The sequence below is a fragment of the Balaenoptera ricei genome, chromosome 8 (assembly GCF_028023285.1).
Source record: "Balaenoptera ricei isolate mBalRic1 chromosome 8, mBalRic1.hap2, whole genome shotgun sequence".
Taxonomy (NCBI): Eukaryota; Metazoa; Chordata; class Mammalia; order Artiodactyla; family Balaenopteridae; genus Balaenoptera; species Balaenoptera ricei.
The window spans coordinates 87,716,765-87,733,669 of NC_082646.1; the positions used below are offsets into that span (position 1 = coordinate 87,716,765).

Genomic DNA, 16,905 nt, shown 5'->3' on the forward strand with positions numbered 1-16,905 from the left:
AGGTATTTTACAGAAAAGGAGACTGAGGCACAGAGAAGTAAGTAGTCTACCCAAGTTCACACAGTAAGCAGCAGAAGCAGTATTTGAGTGAATGTAGCCTGGCTTCAGAGTCTATGCTCTTAAGCATTATGCTATTCTGTCTCTCCAAAGAGTATATCTTTAGTTTTTATTTGGGGGGTGGGGGAGGGCATATAAGCTTTTGTTCGGAAGGACTACAGTTTTGTTTTGTTTTGTTTTTTTAAAGACCCCAGCCCACTTGTTTCACCCTTGTATCCATAACTTCTTTGGAATTGTCCCAGTTCTGACCTCTTGAACATGTTTTCAAGATGTAGCTTCTAGCACTTTTAGCAACATTCTTTCCTTCACTCTGCCTTGTCCCCTTAGCCAATCCATAGCTGATAGGAGAAGATTCAATAACTAAGGCTTGGGACAGCTCATACATATAAATTTAAATCACAACACTAAAATTAAGTAGTTATATCAAACACTAGTATAAGACATGTTCTCCCAAAAGCAGAGCAATTTGGGCGCAGGTAGTTTAATTGGGAGGGAGCAAGAATGACAGTGAAGGGAGAAAGGCAGGACAGGAGAACAAACCAAAGGGCATATTATCAAAGTTGCTGTTGTCGGCAGCAGGGGCTCACTTCTGTAAGGACCACTCTCTGAGAAGGATGAAAAATGCCTCCCATAACAGCCCACCTGGAAGCTGGGAGGCTGGACATCCATTCTCCATTGATTGAGGATTTCTCCTGATGGGGAAATACAAACTCCCCCGCATTCTGGGGAGCTCCAGTGAGGCCCAAGAAAGCAGAATGCAGGAAGATGCATGGCAGGGTCGTGGGGTAGGCTGCTATGCACACAAGGTAAGTCAGCACTGTCTCAGAGGTGAGCCAAGGGATGTGATGTGGGCGCCAGAGGAGTCTGCTACAACATGTCATGACCAATGCTTCCTCTGAGTTTTTAACGTTGTGAGCAAGCAGCCACGTTACATGAGTAGCAAAACAAATGAGTATGCATAAAAATAATAAAACTAGTATAATGAATAGTCTGTGCTTTGTTACTTTCAAAAAATGTTCTCTATGAGTAGAGTGTGTATGTGCGTAACTCTATAAAGAGACTGAATTTCGATTTCTCCCTTGAACAGAGAAACAACTCATGGAAGCAGAAGAAACTTGAAGACACGTTGAGCAAGAGACTGTAAGTTTCCCTAGACTTTGCAGAAAATTGTTAGAGGGTTTTGGACTTCCACATGATGTTTGAGCCTACTATATCTGGATCTTAAGTAACGGAGAAATCCCATTTGACAAAATTGAATCTGATACCAGGTAATGATACGCTTAGTAGTTAATATACATATACTAACATTAACATGCACGACAATTAGGTGAAGCCTAGATCTCTCCCAACAAGCTTCCTTTACCACCACCATATCTGGGGCTTTGTGATAAAGGGAACAGAGAAGCAACAAGAGAAGGGAGAGGATATAAACCAGCTATGCAGGGGGATTTCTGCTCAGGCAGAGTGTGCTTTAGTGCCCTACTCTTAGGCCGTAGATGAGAAACTGGAGGCTTGAGAACACATGCTCTACCACCCTTGGTTTGAGGTTCAATCCTCCAGCAGCAAAACCTCTGGAAGATATTTGCCTCAAGTTGTGTTTGCAAACAACCAGAACAGGAGTATAATAGGACTGTCCAAAGTAGTGGAATATTGTTTTCTTTTCTTTTTGTTATTGTTGTTGTTGGTGGTGGTGGTATGTACGTGTGTAAACCTATGAAGGGACTGTACTTCTCATGTTGATACGCTGATGTTCCATCCAGGCTGAAGATGTGGAATGGGGTGGGACTTTGGGAAGAGCAAGGGAATGTTGTCCATAGCTTTGATCATTTACTCCCTGTTTAAGAGATTCACATGGCTCCTTATTGTGAGGAAGTATACTAAAGTAATTAAATGTTTGGGTATTGGGCCAAATATGGCACTATTTGAACATCAAAATAAATAAATATGGTAACAGACTATAATCCTGTGTTCAAGGACTCCCAAGACCACCCTGTATTCAATGATTTGCTATAAGAACTCACAAGGCAGTCAAGTTGTTATACTGATGGTTACAGTTTGTTGCAATGAAAGGATACAGATTAAAATCAATAATGGAAAAAGGCACAGAGTGTAGAGTCTAAGGGAGACGAGGTGCAGCTTGAAGTTGTGTTCTCCCAGTGGAGTCCTGTGGACATTCATCACATGATGTGTTGCCAACCAGGGAAGCTCACCTGAGCCTTGGTGTCCAGGGTTTTTTTTTTTTTGTGGGGAGGTTGATCACATAGGCATGGCTGACTCCCTGGTGGCTGACCTTAATTCTCTAACCCCTCCAGCGGTCAAGCTGATACTGTGTGGTCCAAAGCCCCCACCATAAATCACATTGTTAGCGTAGCTATCTAGTGTGGTCCAAGGCCTCAGGTAAACAAAACCACTCTTAACAGGCAGGATATCCCAAGTGCTTAGAAGTTATGGCCCTGGAGCCTGGCAAGGGCCAAACCTTTCTCTGGAATACACAGGGTTTGGACAACCTGAACCTGCTAAGTTATTTCTATTCTGCACAAATCCATTGAATAAAAAAATTCATGAATCTATACTGAAATAAATAGATAGGTAGATAAATAGGAGATAAAGAAAAGTTCCTTCTTGTAGAAGAATGATAACTAATTATTATAGAAGAAAGGATGGAGTTACAAAAATTACAATTTGGCAACCATAATAATAATTGATTTCATCAAGAATCATCAGTGGATATGCTGTAGTGAGCTGATTTGTGGTTCCCCAAAAGCCATGTCCATCTCCTAATCCATAGAACATGTGAATAAGACCTTATTTGGAAAAAGGGTCTTTGCAGATGTCATTAAGTTAAGGGTCTTGAGATGAGATCATCCTGGATTACCCGGGGGGACTCTAAATCCAGTGACAAGTGTTCTTATAAAGGACAGATGAGAAAGATACCTGGAGGAGAAGGCAATGTGAAGACAGAGGCAGAAACTGGAGTGAGGTAGCTGATCCAAGGAATGCCGCCAAAAGCTGGAAGAGGCAAGGAAGAATTCTCCCCTAGAGCCTCCAGAGGGAGCACACAGAGCCCTGCAGACATCTTGATTTCGGGCTTCTGTCCTCCAGAATTTTGAGACAATAAATTTCTATGGTTTTAAGCCACCCAGTTTGTGATAATTTGTTGCTGCAGCCACAGGAAACTAATACAGATACTAAAACCAGTGGTGAAGGAATGATGCTTCAGGAGTTTACAGTCTTAAAGTACCCACAAAACATTCATCAATTATAAAAGAAAACATAGCAACTCTTTAGTGGAGATACCTGGCAGTAGCACTTTAAACAAGCCTATTGGGTTCTGGAGTCAAACATAGCTGGTTTGAAGCTCCACTTGCACTCTTAACAATTTATATTAGTTTATATGATTTGGGCAGTTAATGTCATTAAGCCTCAATTTCCTATAAAATGGAAATAATAGTGACCAACACCCACATTGTAAGGATATTTTGAAGATTAAATGAGATAAACCATGCAAAGCCCATAGCACAGGACCTAGCACATATGTATTCGATACATATTGGTTATTCTTGCCCACCCACCTCCCCCAGCAAAAGCAGCTGGACTTTATTGCAGGGAAGTTACAGAGGAGCAGGGCAAGTGAAGGTCTCTGCAGGAACTCCCATCACTGAGCAGGATTGCCAGGTCTTAGATCTGTCTGGAAGGCAGGAGAGGATCAGAGTTGTGTCTACGTTGGTCCATCCTGCAGGCTGGAGGCCCAGGCCCTCACTACTTGGAGCCAGGGGAGGAAACAGCCTTTCCTGTTTTCCCCAGGGTCTCCAGCAGAGTGTCCACGCTGTGCTCAGAGTTGATGCAGACCTTCTTGTTGGGCAGGTCAATGTCAAACTGAACTCCTCCCAGCTCACTGAGAACCTGAGTGACTGCATTAGAGCAGCCTTCACAGGTCATGTCCACGGAGAACTCGTGCTTTGGCATGACTGAGGAAGTGATGGCAGTAGCGTTGGTGACACCTCCCCCGCTCTGCATATTGGTTATTCTGATGAGAAGAGCTATCATCCACAGAAACATGTGTAAATTTCCTGTAATCTATTCAGGGAGATAAAAGATATCACTCAGTGATAGACTTCATGATCAGGCCACACCCCTGTCTTTCCAGCTCATACTTAAACTGTGCTTTGGTCTCTGGTCATTCAACCTGGCTTCTTCCAGACCCCTATCAGCTAAGCCAGTCACCAGAGTTCAAGAGATCATCCATATCCGTAGTTAGACCCTTCCTCTACATACAAAATTGATGATCAAGTATGTTTCTTGAAGTTCTCCTCACTGGGAGGAATGTGACTCATCACTGTCTTTCAGTGACACCTGTGGCTTCCAAAGAAGCAGGCTTAAATGCAGCTCTTCTGACTCCATTGCTGTCACCCTGGAGGGTATGATGGGCAACAGAGAGAGCAGCCAAATATGACTGGTATGGTCAAGCCTCAGAGAAAATGATAGTGGGACTTACTTCATTTCTGATGTTTTAATTTAATTTCTGATGTTGACCTAAGAGACTGAAATGAGTTCTCCCCTGGCAAAGACAGGGCTTATAGTTCCCCCTCCCAATGCCAGAAGAGAAAGGAAAAATGGAAAATTAAGGCCCCCTCCCTTAATCAACCCACTTCCCACAAAACTTGACCTTCTTGTATCTTTCTAATTAATGGTTGGTCTATTTGTAACATTGGAATATATAGAGTTACTGACTACATTTCTCATCAGTTAACCCTAAACTCTGCATTTCCCCACAAGCTAATAAACAAGGCTGCCTCAGTGGAGATAGAGTTCCATTACTCCCTCCCCCAACTGATTGCCTCCATCACCTTAAAACAAGCTGAACCCTGGGCTTCAGTTTCATCAACAACAGAATGAGGGTGATGAACTACTCCAAGCTTCCTACCAGTTGAAATACTCAGTGATTTTCTAATGGGATGGAAGGAAGGTTGGGAAATGCGGGGAGAGTGTTCATGGACATTTTCTAAGGCATCACTAACTTCCAGTCAATAAACTCAGAAGGAAGTGAAGATGAGAGTAGGGGAGGAGGAAAGACTCTTTTAAGTGGAGGGTCCCAATTCATCTTGCAACCAAATTGTCTTTGTTTGTTTGTTTCTAGAAAGGAGTATGTAAATGATTAAATGGAATTTCTGAATGGGTATTTAAAAAATAGTATTTGTATTTATTCATTCAATAAATATGTATTTAGAGCCTAATATAATGTCAGGAGTAGTGGTAAGTACTGAGGATACAAGGATGAATTAAACACAACTCCTGCCTTTAAGGAACTCATGATCTGTGAGGGAAAGGGGCAAATACACAACGAATTGCAATGCAACAAGATGGTGTTAAATATAATAAATATAATAAGCACCATAGAGCAATTGAAAAGGAAGCAATTGGTTTTGCCTTGGAAAGTTGGGGAAATGTCATGGAAGACATAACAGTTGACCTGGATCTTAAGTTCCGCAGGCAAAGACTGGAATGAACATTTTTACTTAAAACAAGAACAACAAAGCTCACTGTAGACTTTTGAGGAGGTCTAGATCAGACTTAAACAGTGTGGTTGGGGATTATTTGAAAGAGAACATGAAAAGTTTGCAGTGTTGGGAGTATATTTTCAGTAGGGAAGAAACATTCTTCAGATAATGCCATCAATTTTACCAAAAAGATTTTATGATGTTATTTTGTAGACATGTTGTAACATTGGAAATATACTTGCATTGACTTAGGGTAAACTAGGGAAATTTCACTTAGTGGGCAAAGGAACATCATATATGGTGACAGAGTAATATTATTTATAAAATACTCACTACTTCGCTGTACAGTAGAAACTAACGCAACATTGTAAAACTATACCCCAATAAAAAAATAAAAATAAAATTTACTGTTAAATAAATAAATAAATAAAATACTAAAATTCCCCCTTAATATCTTTTCTCTGATTTATGTGACATAAACTACATAATGGTGTGAGGGACTATAAAGGTTTTATTGCCACTTGTTTGGTATTGCCTGCATAACTCATTCTGAGTACCAGTTGTGGGTATCAAACTAAGTGCCATAAAACATTTATAGCATGCCACTCCACTTCCTACACCTTCCATACAGACAAAACTTTAGTGCTCACAAAAATACTTATAAATGAATAGTTAGTAGTGAAAAAAATTTTTTTGTTTTATTTGGATTACAGATCTCCAGTCTGCAATAAGAAAAGTAAATGTTGTAAGGAAGATTTATGTTACTTCTCTGCAGGATCTCATATTATCTGGCAAATTCCTTCCCCAAAGAAAACCACTTTTCAAAGATATCCTCAGTAAATGCATACTGGGATTAACATAAAATTGGCAAAGTCACTTGGGTCCACACATTTGAATTCATTTGTAAATAACGACTACTCACTTCCTTGCTTCCCCACCCCGGACCAGACTCCAAGCATCACAGGTGCCGAAAGACTTACCAAAAGGAATGAATAGGAACAAAAGGATGTAGGCGTCAGGAGAAAAACAGAATCTCCCAGAACAAAATTAATCTCAGAAGGAAAAGCAGATCCAATACCAGGTATTACCGAAGTTTAAACTGCTTTTTAAATGGTGAGATAATGTATCAAATTTATTACTTCTACTATGCCTGTCTGATTTGCTTAACCTTTATGTCAGGCTTATCTTGAGGGATAGATTTCTCTGCTAAGCACATAAATAGGTGTTAAACCTGTATTGATTTTTTAAGGGTGGTGGTCAATAAACTTTACGGTTTTTTTAAACTTTTACTTTATGCCTTAAGGACCAAATGATGATTTCTATGATCCCTAAGTTTCACTACTCGTGAGTTACTAAAGAAACACAGCTCTGACATACACTAGAAGAACCGCAAATAATCTTTAATTTACCCCCCACCAAACAGCTTGGAGGTCTGACCGGAAATGTCTGGGTAGAGTCCTGCTGAAGTTCCAAGTCTCAAACAAAAAGTCCAACACAACGTGTGCACAGTGAGTTTAAATTTATAGTAATTAAAGTCATCCAGATGGTAGCTGCATTAATCAATGAAGAGGCAGTATTTATCTTGGGACAGACGATTCTGAAACCCAGAATGAGAAAAATCCCCAAGGAGGGGGTGGGGACAGTTAATAAGAGCCCCTGGGAAAAGTCCTTCAACGAGGATTGGCAAATAATACGTTTGAATTGGAATCTCTTTGAATGTAAATCTCCCCTAACAGCAGGAAAAGGGTCCTCTAGCCCACCAAGCTTTGGGCAGGAAGGGAGTAAACGGAACTGTAAAACAGCCCGCTCAGCTGTTTCTGGTTTGGGACGAGGCGCAGAGAAAGGAATCGCGATGTGGGAACTGAGTATTTGAGTCGCTCAAAATAACTAGAAGGGTCAAATAACGAACTGCAGGCAAAGCGCTGACAAGCCTCCCCCTCTGCAGCACCCTGCGCTGGGTTTCCGTTCAACTTCCCCTCCCTCGCGAGGACTAACGGCAGGCGCGGCCCCTTCCCACGCGGGGCGCGGCGAGCGCGGACAGCTCCCCTTGGAGCAGACGAGGGCGGGAAGTCCGCGGCCCGTTGGGCTAGGGCTGGCGGGCGCCCCTCCGCGTTCCCGGAGCCGGCTGGGCCGGACAGGCCTCAAGCCTTCTCCGCCCCGGCTGGCCTTCCAGAGGCGGCGGTGGCGGCGGAGGCCTCTCGGGCTGTCCGCCTGGCCCGCGAGCCGCGGGCGCGGGGCGCCGAGGGGAGGCGGGGCGAGGCCGCGGGGCGGAGGGGGGCGGGAGGTGCATCCTGGGAAATCCACCAACATGGGGCGCAGCGACCGCCGCCGCCGCCGCCGCCGCCGCCGTGAGTCCCGGCCGCGGATGCCGCCGCTTCCCTGACGCCCAGCTGGGGCCTCGCCGCGCACCGCGGCCCGGGTTCCCCCGACACAGACCGGCCAGCGCGCCCTTCGCCCGTCCGCCCGCCGGGGCCATGTGAGGGGGCCAGCTCCCTTCGCCGCCGCCGCCGCCTCCTCCTCCTCCTCTTCCTCCCCCCGCCCCCTCCCTCCCCTCCCGCCCCCCTCTCGCTGGGCCCTAGAGGAGCCCCCGCTGCTGCCCGCCCTCCCTACGCAACCCCCACGATGGACAGGAACTACGCGACCTCCGGCTTCGCCGACCCGCCGCCGCCGTCCGCACCCCCCGTCGCCCCCGCCAACGCCACCGCACAACCCCCCGCCCCCGCCTGGGCCTACGAACCCCGAGCCGCGGCCGCCGCCTCCAGCAGCAGCTGCAGCAGCGGCAGCAGCCCCAGCCTCAAGGCCAGGTAGGGAGGGTGGGCGGCGGGGTCGTGGTGAGCCAGGAAAGGCCAGGGATGCGTTTGGGGCCTTCGCTCCTGTGCAGCCCCGCCCAGGGGTCCGGGCCGGCTGGGAGCCCTCCGCTCGTCTCCTCGCCCTAGCTCTGGCCGGGAGAGACGGCTCATGACTCCTGTGGGGTGGTCTCGGGGTGGGTGCGGGCGCCCAGTGCGGGACTCGCAGCCAGGGCTGGTCGGGGACCGTGGGTAAAAGGGAGGGTTGGGCGGGAGTCGTGGGTCCCCGTCACCTCCCGGGTCCGGGCTCTCACATGGTGAAGTTTGGGTTCGTGGCTGAACTCGGCGATCAGGGAGACTCGGGACTGGTTCCGGGGGTACGAGGGGGGCGCCGAGGGGTTCGGGGCAGTGACATTCCATTGTATTGGAACCGACAATGTGGTCTTGGGGGCCCCGGCGTTGAGTGTGAGGGTGGGGGAGGCGGGAGAGGAAGAGGCGCGGAGCCGCGTCCCTGACATTGGGGGACCCGGGAGGGCTGTGCTGCGGGGGAACCCGGGGGGCGTGGGCCCTAGGAGGGGGCCCGTTGGGGCGCGAACGCTGCGCCGTGGCTGGGTGACATATGTTTGCAGTGGTGGCCAAGATGAAGCTATTTCTCGTATACGCGTTCAAAGTTACTCTTGGGTGTCCTCCTCTTTTAACAACAGCAGGAAGTATGGAATCTCTCTTTGCCTTGGGGTGACTAAAGTTGGGAAGAAATTGGAGGTGAGGGGCGGTCGGTGAAGGCCATAAAGGTTGAAGAACAGAAGCATGCTTCTCCATCTCGGTTTCTGAAGCCCCGGTTCATTATGTAGCGTGGGGTTCAAGAGTTCATCTTTGCTCCAGCATGACCAAGGGAATCTAAAATGTTGACTCTTACTAGATATTTAAGCTCGCGGGAAACGTGTAGTAGTGCCACACTGTGAAACGTGAAACGGTCCATTTGAATGATAACTGGAAGGCGTGGTTTGGTTTGGACCATTCGGGAGCGGGGTGTTTTAAAGACACCTCTGTCGAACAATGAAGAATCTGGTAGGTGCAGCTTCTGATTACAAGGACCAGGGAATCCTGGGTTGCTAATGACTTCATCCTCAGCTACCAACAGGAAGCTTCGTGGTTTTATGATCTCATCAGATTTCTTTATTATTGTCACAACAGAAATGAACTTTTTTTTTTTTTTTACTTTATATATTACAGTATTCTAGGTTATCTTCTTTGTTTTCATAAAAGTTCCACGTTCATGATTTGGAAAATATGTGCGAAGAGTAGCTGGTCTTTGTCTTAGATAGTACCTTGGGGTGATTGTGAGAGAATGAGAAAAAATTTGTTCAAGAAAAGGGAAGTACGCTTTCTTAGAAAATTTTAGGTCCTTTGTTTAAAAGAGATGGGGTTAAAAAAATAATAATGTGATGTGCCAATTTGGAGCTAAATAATTAAATGCTGAGACTTTTCAGAAATAGTCATAACTTTGTATTATATACAGTTAAGACATTTTAAGGAGTTTTATGAAAAATGTATGGCACTTTTCCCTTTTTTTGTTTTTTTTGTGGTTTTTTTTGGTGGTAATTTGACTATCATTTTTCAAGTATCTTTCATCAAATACCATAATTTACAAATTAAAATTACTTTCTCTTCAGGGAACAGCAGTGATAGGTATTTGTGCAGCGTATTTTATGTTTTAAATGACAACTGTTTTATTAGGTACATGAAACAAATGCTATCTAGTTATTTCTGTTATTTCTTTTAGCAGAATACTTCTGAGTCAAGAAACTAAAATCTACTTGTCATATTTTCCAAATGTTATTTATCAAAGTAACAAAGAATGACTTCCCAAACACATTTGAAAACAGTAAGTAGATTTATTTGGAACACATAATCTAAAAGGGATTTATTTTCTGTTTATTGGAAATTACTGATTCTTAAATGCTAAGCCCCTCCCCTCTTAAAATTTATTTTGGGGGTGGAGTTAGCTAAATTATAGCATAGAAAATGCAGGCTTTCCCCCTCCCCCATCAACTTGCTTTGTTAACATCTTGTGTTAGGATCAGGCCATCTGTACAGGGCTACACACACTTCTTAATTGTACCTCATTTTATTCCTCAAACTGTGATGTGCTCGCTCATTTCAGTTCTATAAAAAATACTGAATCTGAAATATGCCCTTTAAGTATTCTGTGCTTTCAGGAGCCTATTCATATTTTTGTAACATTTTAAAAAGCTGTTTCATAATTCGTGTATCAGTTGAATATTTTTGTTCCCCCTTTTGGCAGTTTTTCTTGAAGGTGGAAATGAATACTAGTTGTGATGATGTAGTATGGAAACTTATCCATAAGGAGTTAGCCTGTCACCTTGTTTCCAGTAACATATTCAGAAGCTAACAGATGGTAATGACATTCAGTTGTTACTGACATGGGATCTTACATCCTACCTTATGTCTTTACTTGGTCCTGAAATGAAACATTTTCATCAGTTGATAGGAAACAGCATAGTAAACAATTTTTTGGTATAACAGCTCCATAAGATATTAGGTATTTCCATTGTTTTAACAATTGAAAAATAAAGCGCTAATGGGAAAACTCAAGCATTTTATTGATACCTTAAATAGAGTGTACAGAGAGATTTCTGAATGTTTCTAAAATAGTGCTTGGTACGTATATGGGAAGTTCAGAGATAGGACCTGGTCATATATTGATAAATCTTCATTTATTTGGGATCTTCTCAGTTTCAGGGACCAAATGAGCATACCTTTGCCTATCACCATGTGGTTGGAAATACTCTTTGTGGCGCTAGTTTGGATACTATAAATACCTTTCCATGCTTTTGGAAATAAGATGATCATCAGGAAGCTACAGACCTGCGCCTTTTCTCTCCCTGACATTTATATCTTGTACAGAACAGGAAGAGACAGACTGTTTCATCATGGTGATGATAGATGTTGTGTTTAGTCACACCAGAAAGTGACTAAATGGAAATATTTTGTTTTAAAATAGAATTATATTTGTTTTTTGCCTTTTTGACTTGAAACAGCCTTTTTTTTTTTGCCACCAATTTTTAGAATTTCCTAATATATAAGTTCCTTCTGATTATAGTATGAATGTGCAGTGAGTGTGAGAGGTACCCTTCTGTAAAAGAAAACAATGATTAGCTTCTCTAAAAATGGTCAGCCACTATATTGAGGACTTTTTGAGTAAGTTTTGAATCTAACGTTTCCCTCAAGGCTTTTGTAATGAGACCTGTAAGATCACAATTTATAAGGAGTAGAGACAATCCCAAATTAGTGAAAGGTTATAAACTTCTGTTGTTCAGAAAGTATTTTCCCATAAAAACAATGTTGTAAGTAATAGTAGCTATCATAAACTGACAACTTATTTGTGCTAGCTACTGTTTTAAGTGATAAACACCCACACTAGTTTATTTAATCCTCACAATAGTCTTTTAAGGTAGGTATTATTTTTACCTTCTCTTTTAAGAATTGGAAACTGAGGCATAGTGACATTAATAAACTTAGACCCACATAGCAAGTAAGTAGTGGAGCTGGGATTTAAACCTGGGCATTGTGGATCTAAAGCCTGCATGCTTCATTACTGTACTGCACTGCGTCATGGTAAGATAGTCTAATGCTGTAATCTACCTATGTAATGTGTTAATGACGTTTTTTAACTGGCCTGGAAACCTAACCGTCATTAATATCCTTATTTCAGTGTTCTTTATCACCATTGTCCGTTTGTTTTCCTAATTGAAACATGCTTCCTTTCACTTCCATACCACTGTATATTCTGGTTTTCCTCCCTTCTGGCCCACTGCTTTTTCCTGTTCTTCACTAGTTCATACTCTTCTAATCTCCACATGTTGTTTCCTGGGGGTTGGGATTGATAGGATTTCTTGTCCATTCTGTGCTTTCTCCTGAGGATATCATATCCATGCCCGTTACTTTAAATACCATCTCTGGAGATGCCCATATATGTGTCTAAAGCCCAGACCTCTTCTGAGCACCTAATCGCATATCCATCTACCTCTTTGAGCTTTTACTTGGGTGTATAGCGAGAATCATTAGTGATGCTCATGCTTTCCCCATCCACCCCACCTCTGCTTGTCTAGTGAATCCTTTCTCAGTAAGTCACACCTCTGTCCACCTAGCTGCTCAGGCCAGAACCTGAGAGTTGTGTGTGCTCAGTCACCAAGCCTTGCTATTTTTTTTTTTTATCTCTCAAATATATCTTGAAATTGTCTACTGTCTGTTTTTACTGCTCCACCCTGATCCAAGCCATTATTTTTCACTTGGATAACTAAGTAATCTTAAACCTTTTCTTTCCTTCCTTCAATTCATTGTTTTATTTTTTTATTCTTTATTTTTTGATTGAAGTCGAGTTGATTTACAAAGTTGTGGCAATCTCTGCTGTACAGCAAGGTCACTCAGTTCTACACACACACACATATATATATATATATATATATATATTCTTTTTTAAAATACGGATTGGATATAGTTCCCTGTGCTTTACAGTAGGACCTTATTGTTTATCCATTCTAAATGTAATATTTTGCATCTACCAACCCCAAATTCCCAGTCCCTCCCTCTTCCTCCCCCCCTTCAATTCATTCTCTTCATAGCATTCAGAGTGATTTTTAAAAACACAAATCTGCCAGTTTGATAGTGTTGCTTCTTTGCTTGAAACCTTTCCATTGCTACTCCTACACCTTAAGGTCAAGTTTTTAAAAATCTGGAATGTGCTGTGTATGGCCCTGCATTTACTGGCCAGTCTAAAATTCCTTGAATCATCCTAAATTCCTTTCTACCTTAAAACCCTGATACATGCTGTTACCTCCACCTAACTAATTCTCACCCCTTCCCTACCTCCCAACCTGACTTCTTAAGGTATTTCATGTTAGAAACCTCCTGCCTTCCACCCTCGGCCCCCTGTTATTTTGAGTAATGGTATATGTTTACTGTGCTTCCACAAAATTCTTAGAAATATAACTACATACCTATATGCTATGTATGTAATAGATACCTTCCTCTTTAGAATGGAAGTTCTTTGAAGGACACTATCTGTTTTGCCTGCTGCTGTATACCTGGTACTTACTCTAGTGTCTGGCACATAATAGGTGCTTAATACATACTTATGACATGAAAGCCAGAACTCTGCTTTAGTGTGGGAATTGAAAGCCCTTCTTTTCCTTGCTGCAGTCTCTAGTACCATTCCCCATCTTCCCCCGCTACCCTGTAGTAGGGACCAGGATGAAGGGTTTAGGGCATTTGTGATGGTCATTGGTTGGAAGTATGGAGATGTAGGCTGCTGCTTGCTTGCTACCTTTCCTTGCCATGCTCTCTGGGACAATTTGAGTACTAAAATGTGTATAGCAAAACACAGTCCAGGATTTTTCTTTCATTCATTAAACAAATATTTGAGTGTCCGCTATATGCAAGGCACTGTTGCCTTTATCAAGTATTATATTTCTTCAGTGAAAGCTTGAGAAATCAAATGGCAAACATTCATTCACTCATTAGAATGTACTGAGCATCTCTGAGTTTCTGTTACTAAGCTAAGTTCTCCAGGGTACCATAAAGATGAAGGAGACACTGTCCTGCCTCTGAAAGAACTTGTGATCCAATAGATGGAATGTAACCTTTAAAAATTGTGAATCACTATATTATACACCTGTAACATATAGGTATAATATAATATTGTACATCAACTATACTTCAATTAAAAAAACAACAACAGGGGCTTCCCTGGTGGTGCAGTGGTTGAGAGTCTGCCTGCTGGTGCAGGGGACACGGGTTCGAGCCCTGGTGTGGGAAGATCCCACATGCTGCGGAGCAACTAGGCCCGTGAGCCACAACTACTGAGCCTGCGCATCTGGAGCCTGTGCTCCGCAACAAGAGAGGCGGCGATAGTGAGAGGCCCGCGCACCGCGATGAAGAGTGGCCCCTGCACCGCGATGAAGAGTGGCCCCTGCTTGCTGCAACTAGAGAAAGCCCTAGCACAGAAACAAAGACCCAACATAACAATCAATCAATCAATCAATCAATCTTTAAAACAACAACAACAACAACAAAACTTGTAATCCAGAAGGGTGACAGGATGATATACTTGCTGCCTCTCTACTTGGCTTCTAAATGTTGGAGTGCCCTTCAACAAGCGACACTTGGACCTCCATCCTTTTTCTTCTCTTTCAACTCACCCTCGGTGAGTTGCCATATATATTAAAAGATTTTCAAATTTATATCTCTAGAGTCATCTCTAGGTATCTTCCTGTCATCTGCATTTGGATATTGAATAAGTATTTCAAACATAATATGTCCAAAACATGATTATCACCCTAACCCCCCAACCAAGTCCTCCTTTAATCTTCCCTACCTCAGTAAATAATACTACCGTTTACTTTGTAGCTCATGCCTAAGAGTTTGGAGCCATCTATGATTCATTTCTTTCCTCTCATATCCACTCCCTCAGTAAATCCTGTTGGTTTGATCTCCATATATATAATTTCCCACATGGACAATTGCAGTTGCCTCCTTGTTTCTTGCTTTCCTTGTTTCTACTTTAGCCTTTCTAGAGTTTATTAAACATGCAACAGCCAGAGTTAACATTTCAAAATATAAATCAGGTAATGTCATTACCCTCCTTAAAACCTGCTAGTGTTACTCAGAGGAAAATACAAAGTCCTTATCGTGGCCTACAAGGCCTTGGCTAATTCTCCAACCTCATCATTCCGCTCCCACCACCATCCTTTAGCCACATGGGCCTTATTTCTGTTCCTGAAACATGCTAAGATTATTTGTGTCTTAGGAATTTTGCACTAGTTGTTCTTTTTATCTGAACTTCCTTTACAGGTCTTTGCTTTGCTGCTTCTTCTGGACATTTAGATCTTCTCCCACATGTTACCTCCTCAGCAAGGCCTTCTCTGGCTGCCCTATCTAGAGTAACTTCTCGTCACTGTATTACAGCACAGAGTTTTATTTTCTTCATAGCATTATCACTCTCTGTAGTAATTTTATGGATTTATATGTATCATTTATCACTACCCTTTCCCCATACCACTAACCACCACTAGTAGAATGCATGTTCCATGAGAACAGGAAGCTGTCTTGTTCATATCTGTAGAAGGCAGTTTAGAGAAATGGTTGATAGCATAAGCTCTGAAGTCAGAATTTGGGGGGGTTTATATTTTGACTCCAACACTTGCAGTATGATCTTAAACAAGTTTCTTAATTTCCCTGGGCCTGAAGTTCCCTGTGTGAAAGGAGGAAGCTTTTTTGAAGATTAAATGAGAACACAGAAAAGTGTTTAGAATGGTGTCTAGCATATAGAATAGCGTATAGACTATTAGCAGTATTGGGACTTCCCTGGTGGCGCAGTGGTTAAGAATCCACCTGCCAATGCAGGGGACACGGGTTCGAGCCCTGGTCCTGGAAGATCCCATATGCCGCGGAGCAGCTGAGCCCTCATGCCACAACTACTGAGCCTGTGCTCTAGAGCCCACAAGCCACAACTACTGAAGCCTGCGCGCCTAGCGCCCGTGCTCCGCAATAAGAGAAGCCACTGCAATGAGAAGCCCGCGCACCGCAATTAAGAGTAGCCCCCGCTCGTTGCAACTAGAGAAAGCCGGCGCGCAGCAATGAAGACCCAATGCAGCCAAAAATTTAAATAAATAAATTAATTAATTAATTTAAAAAAATAGAATATTAGTGATATTCTCAGCACTTAGAACAATGGCACATTGTAAGTGCCCGTTAAACATTCAGTGAATGAATGAAATAACTATAGTACTAGGCAGAATATTTGTTTTTTTTTTTTTTAATTAATTTATTTTTATTTTTGGCTGTGTTGGGTCTTCATTTCTGTGCGAGGGCTTTCTCTAGTTACGGCAAGCGGGGGCCACTCTTCATCGCGGTGCGCGGGCCTCTCACTATCGTGGCCTCTCTTGTTGCGGAGCACAGGCTCCAGACGCGCAGGCTCAGTAGTTGTGGCTCACGGGCCTAGTTGCTCCGCGGCATGTGGGATCTTCCCACACCAGGGCTCGAACCCGTGTCCCCTGCATTAGCAGGCAGATTCTCAACCACTGCGCCACCAGGGAAGCCCTATTTGTTTCTTTTTAAGAAGTATGAAAATGTTTGGGGACTTCGAAGGAAAAATTATAATCGAATTCAAGGGGATCAAGGAAGCATTTTTCAGGTGTATTGCATACAAACTGATCTGAATTATTGTTAACGTTGAGTAAATGGAATAAAGTATTCGCAGAAAGAGGGAGCTTCCAACAGCAGGTGTTCCAAAGAGGGAGGAAGTGGAATCTGCTGGACTAGTTAGGGCTGGTGCTTGAACTGGCACAGCATCACTTCTGTCGCAGTCTGCTGGTCAAAGCAGTCTTGGGCCTGGTGAAGAGTTATGGGAGGGAGACTACACAAAGGTGTGTTTCATTGGGGAGGTCACCAGAGTAATATTCTTGCACAGTGTACCAGTACTAGATTTTGGAGGGCTTTTTTTAAAAAATTTATTTAATTTATTTACTTTTGGCTGCATTGAA

General features: G+C 43.1%; 2 protein-coding genes across 6 annotated transcripts in view; one reads left to right on the forward strand and one right to left on the reverse strand.

Annotated features, from left to right (window-relative positions):
• The first annotated feature begins 1,159 nt into the window (after window positions 1-1,159).
• The window catches only part of QSER1 (glutamine and serine rich 1), an 85,035-nt gene continuing 69,289 nt past the window's right edge, over window positions 1,160-16,905 (forward strand). For 2 of the 5 annotated variants that reach the window (XM_059931341.1, XM_059931342.1), the window contains exon 1: window positions 7,853-8,359. In XM_059931341.1, coding sequence (XP_059787324.1) covers window positions 8,178-8,359 — 182 coding nt within the window. In that variant the 5' untranslated portion in view covers window positions 7,853-8,177. Of the gene's footprint in view, window positions 1,198-7,852; window positions 8,360-9,123; window positions 9,410-10,124; window positions 10,227-16,905 lie in introns of those variants that run through there. The other 3 variants (XM_059931343.1, XM_059931344.1, XM_059931345.1) reach the window with 3 other exon arrangements.
• Window positions 3,752-4,039, reverse strand: LOC132369922 (copper transport protein ATOX1-like). Its single transcript, XM_059929637.1, has one exon. The coding sequence runs from the start codon at window positions 4,021-4,023 to the stop codon at window positions 3,817-3,819; it is 207 nt and encodes a 68-aa protein (XP_059785620.1). The 5' UTR covers window positions 4,024-4,039; the 3' UTR covers window positions 3,752-3,816.

Excerpts from the sequence above, each read along its gene's own strand:
- LOC132369922 (XM_059929637.1), bottom strand. The coding sequence starts at position 4,023 with ATGCCAAAGCACGAGTTCTCCGTGGACATGACCTGTGAAGGCTGCTCT.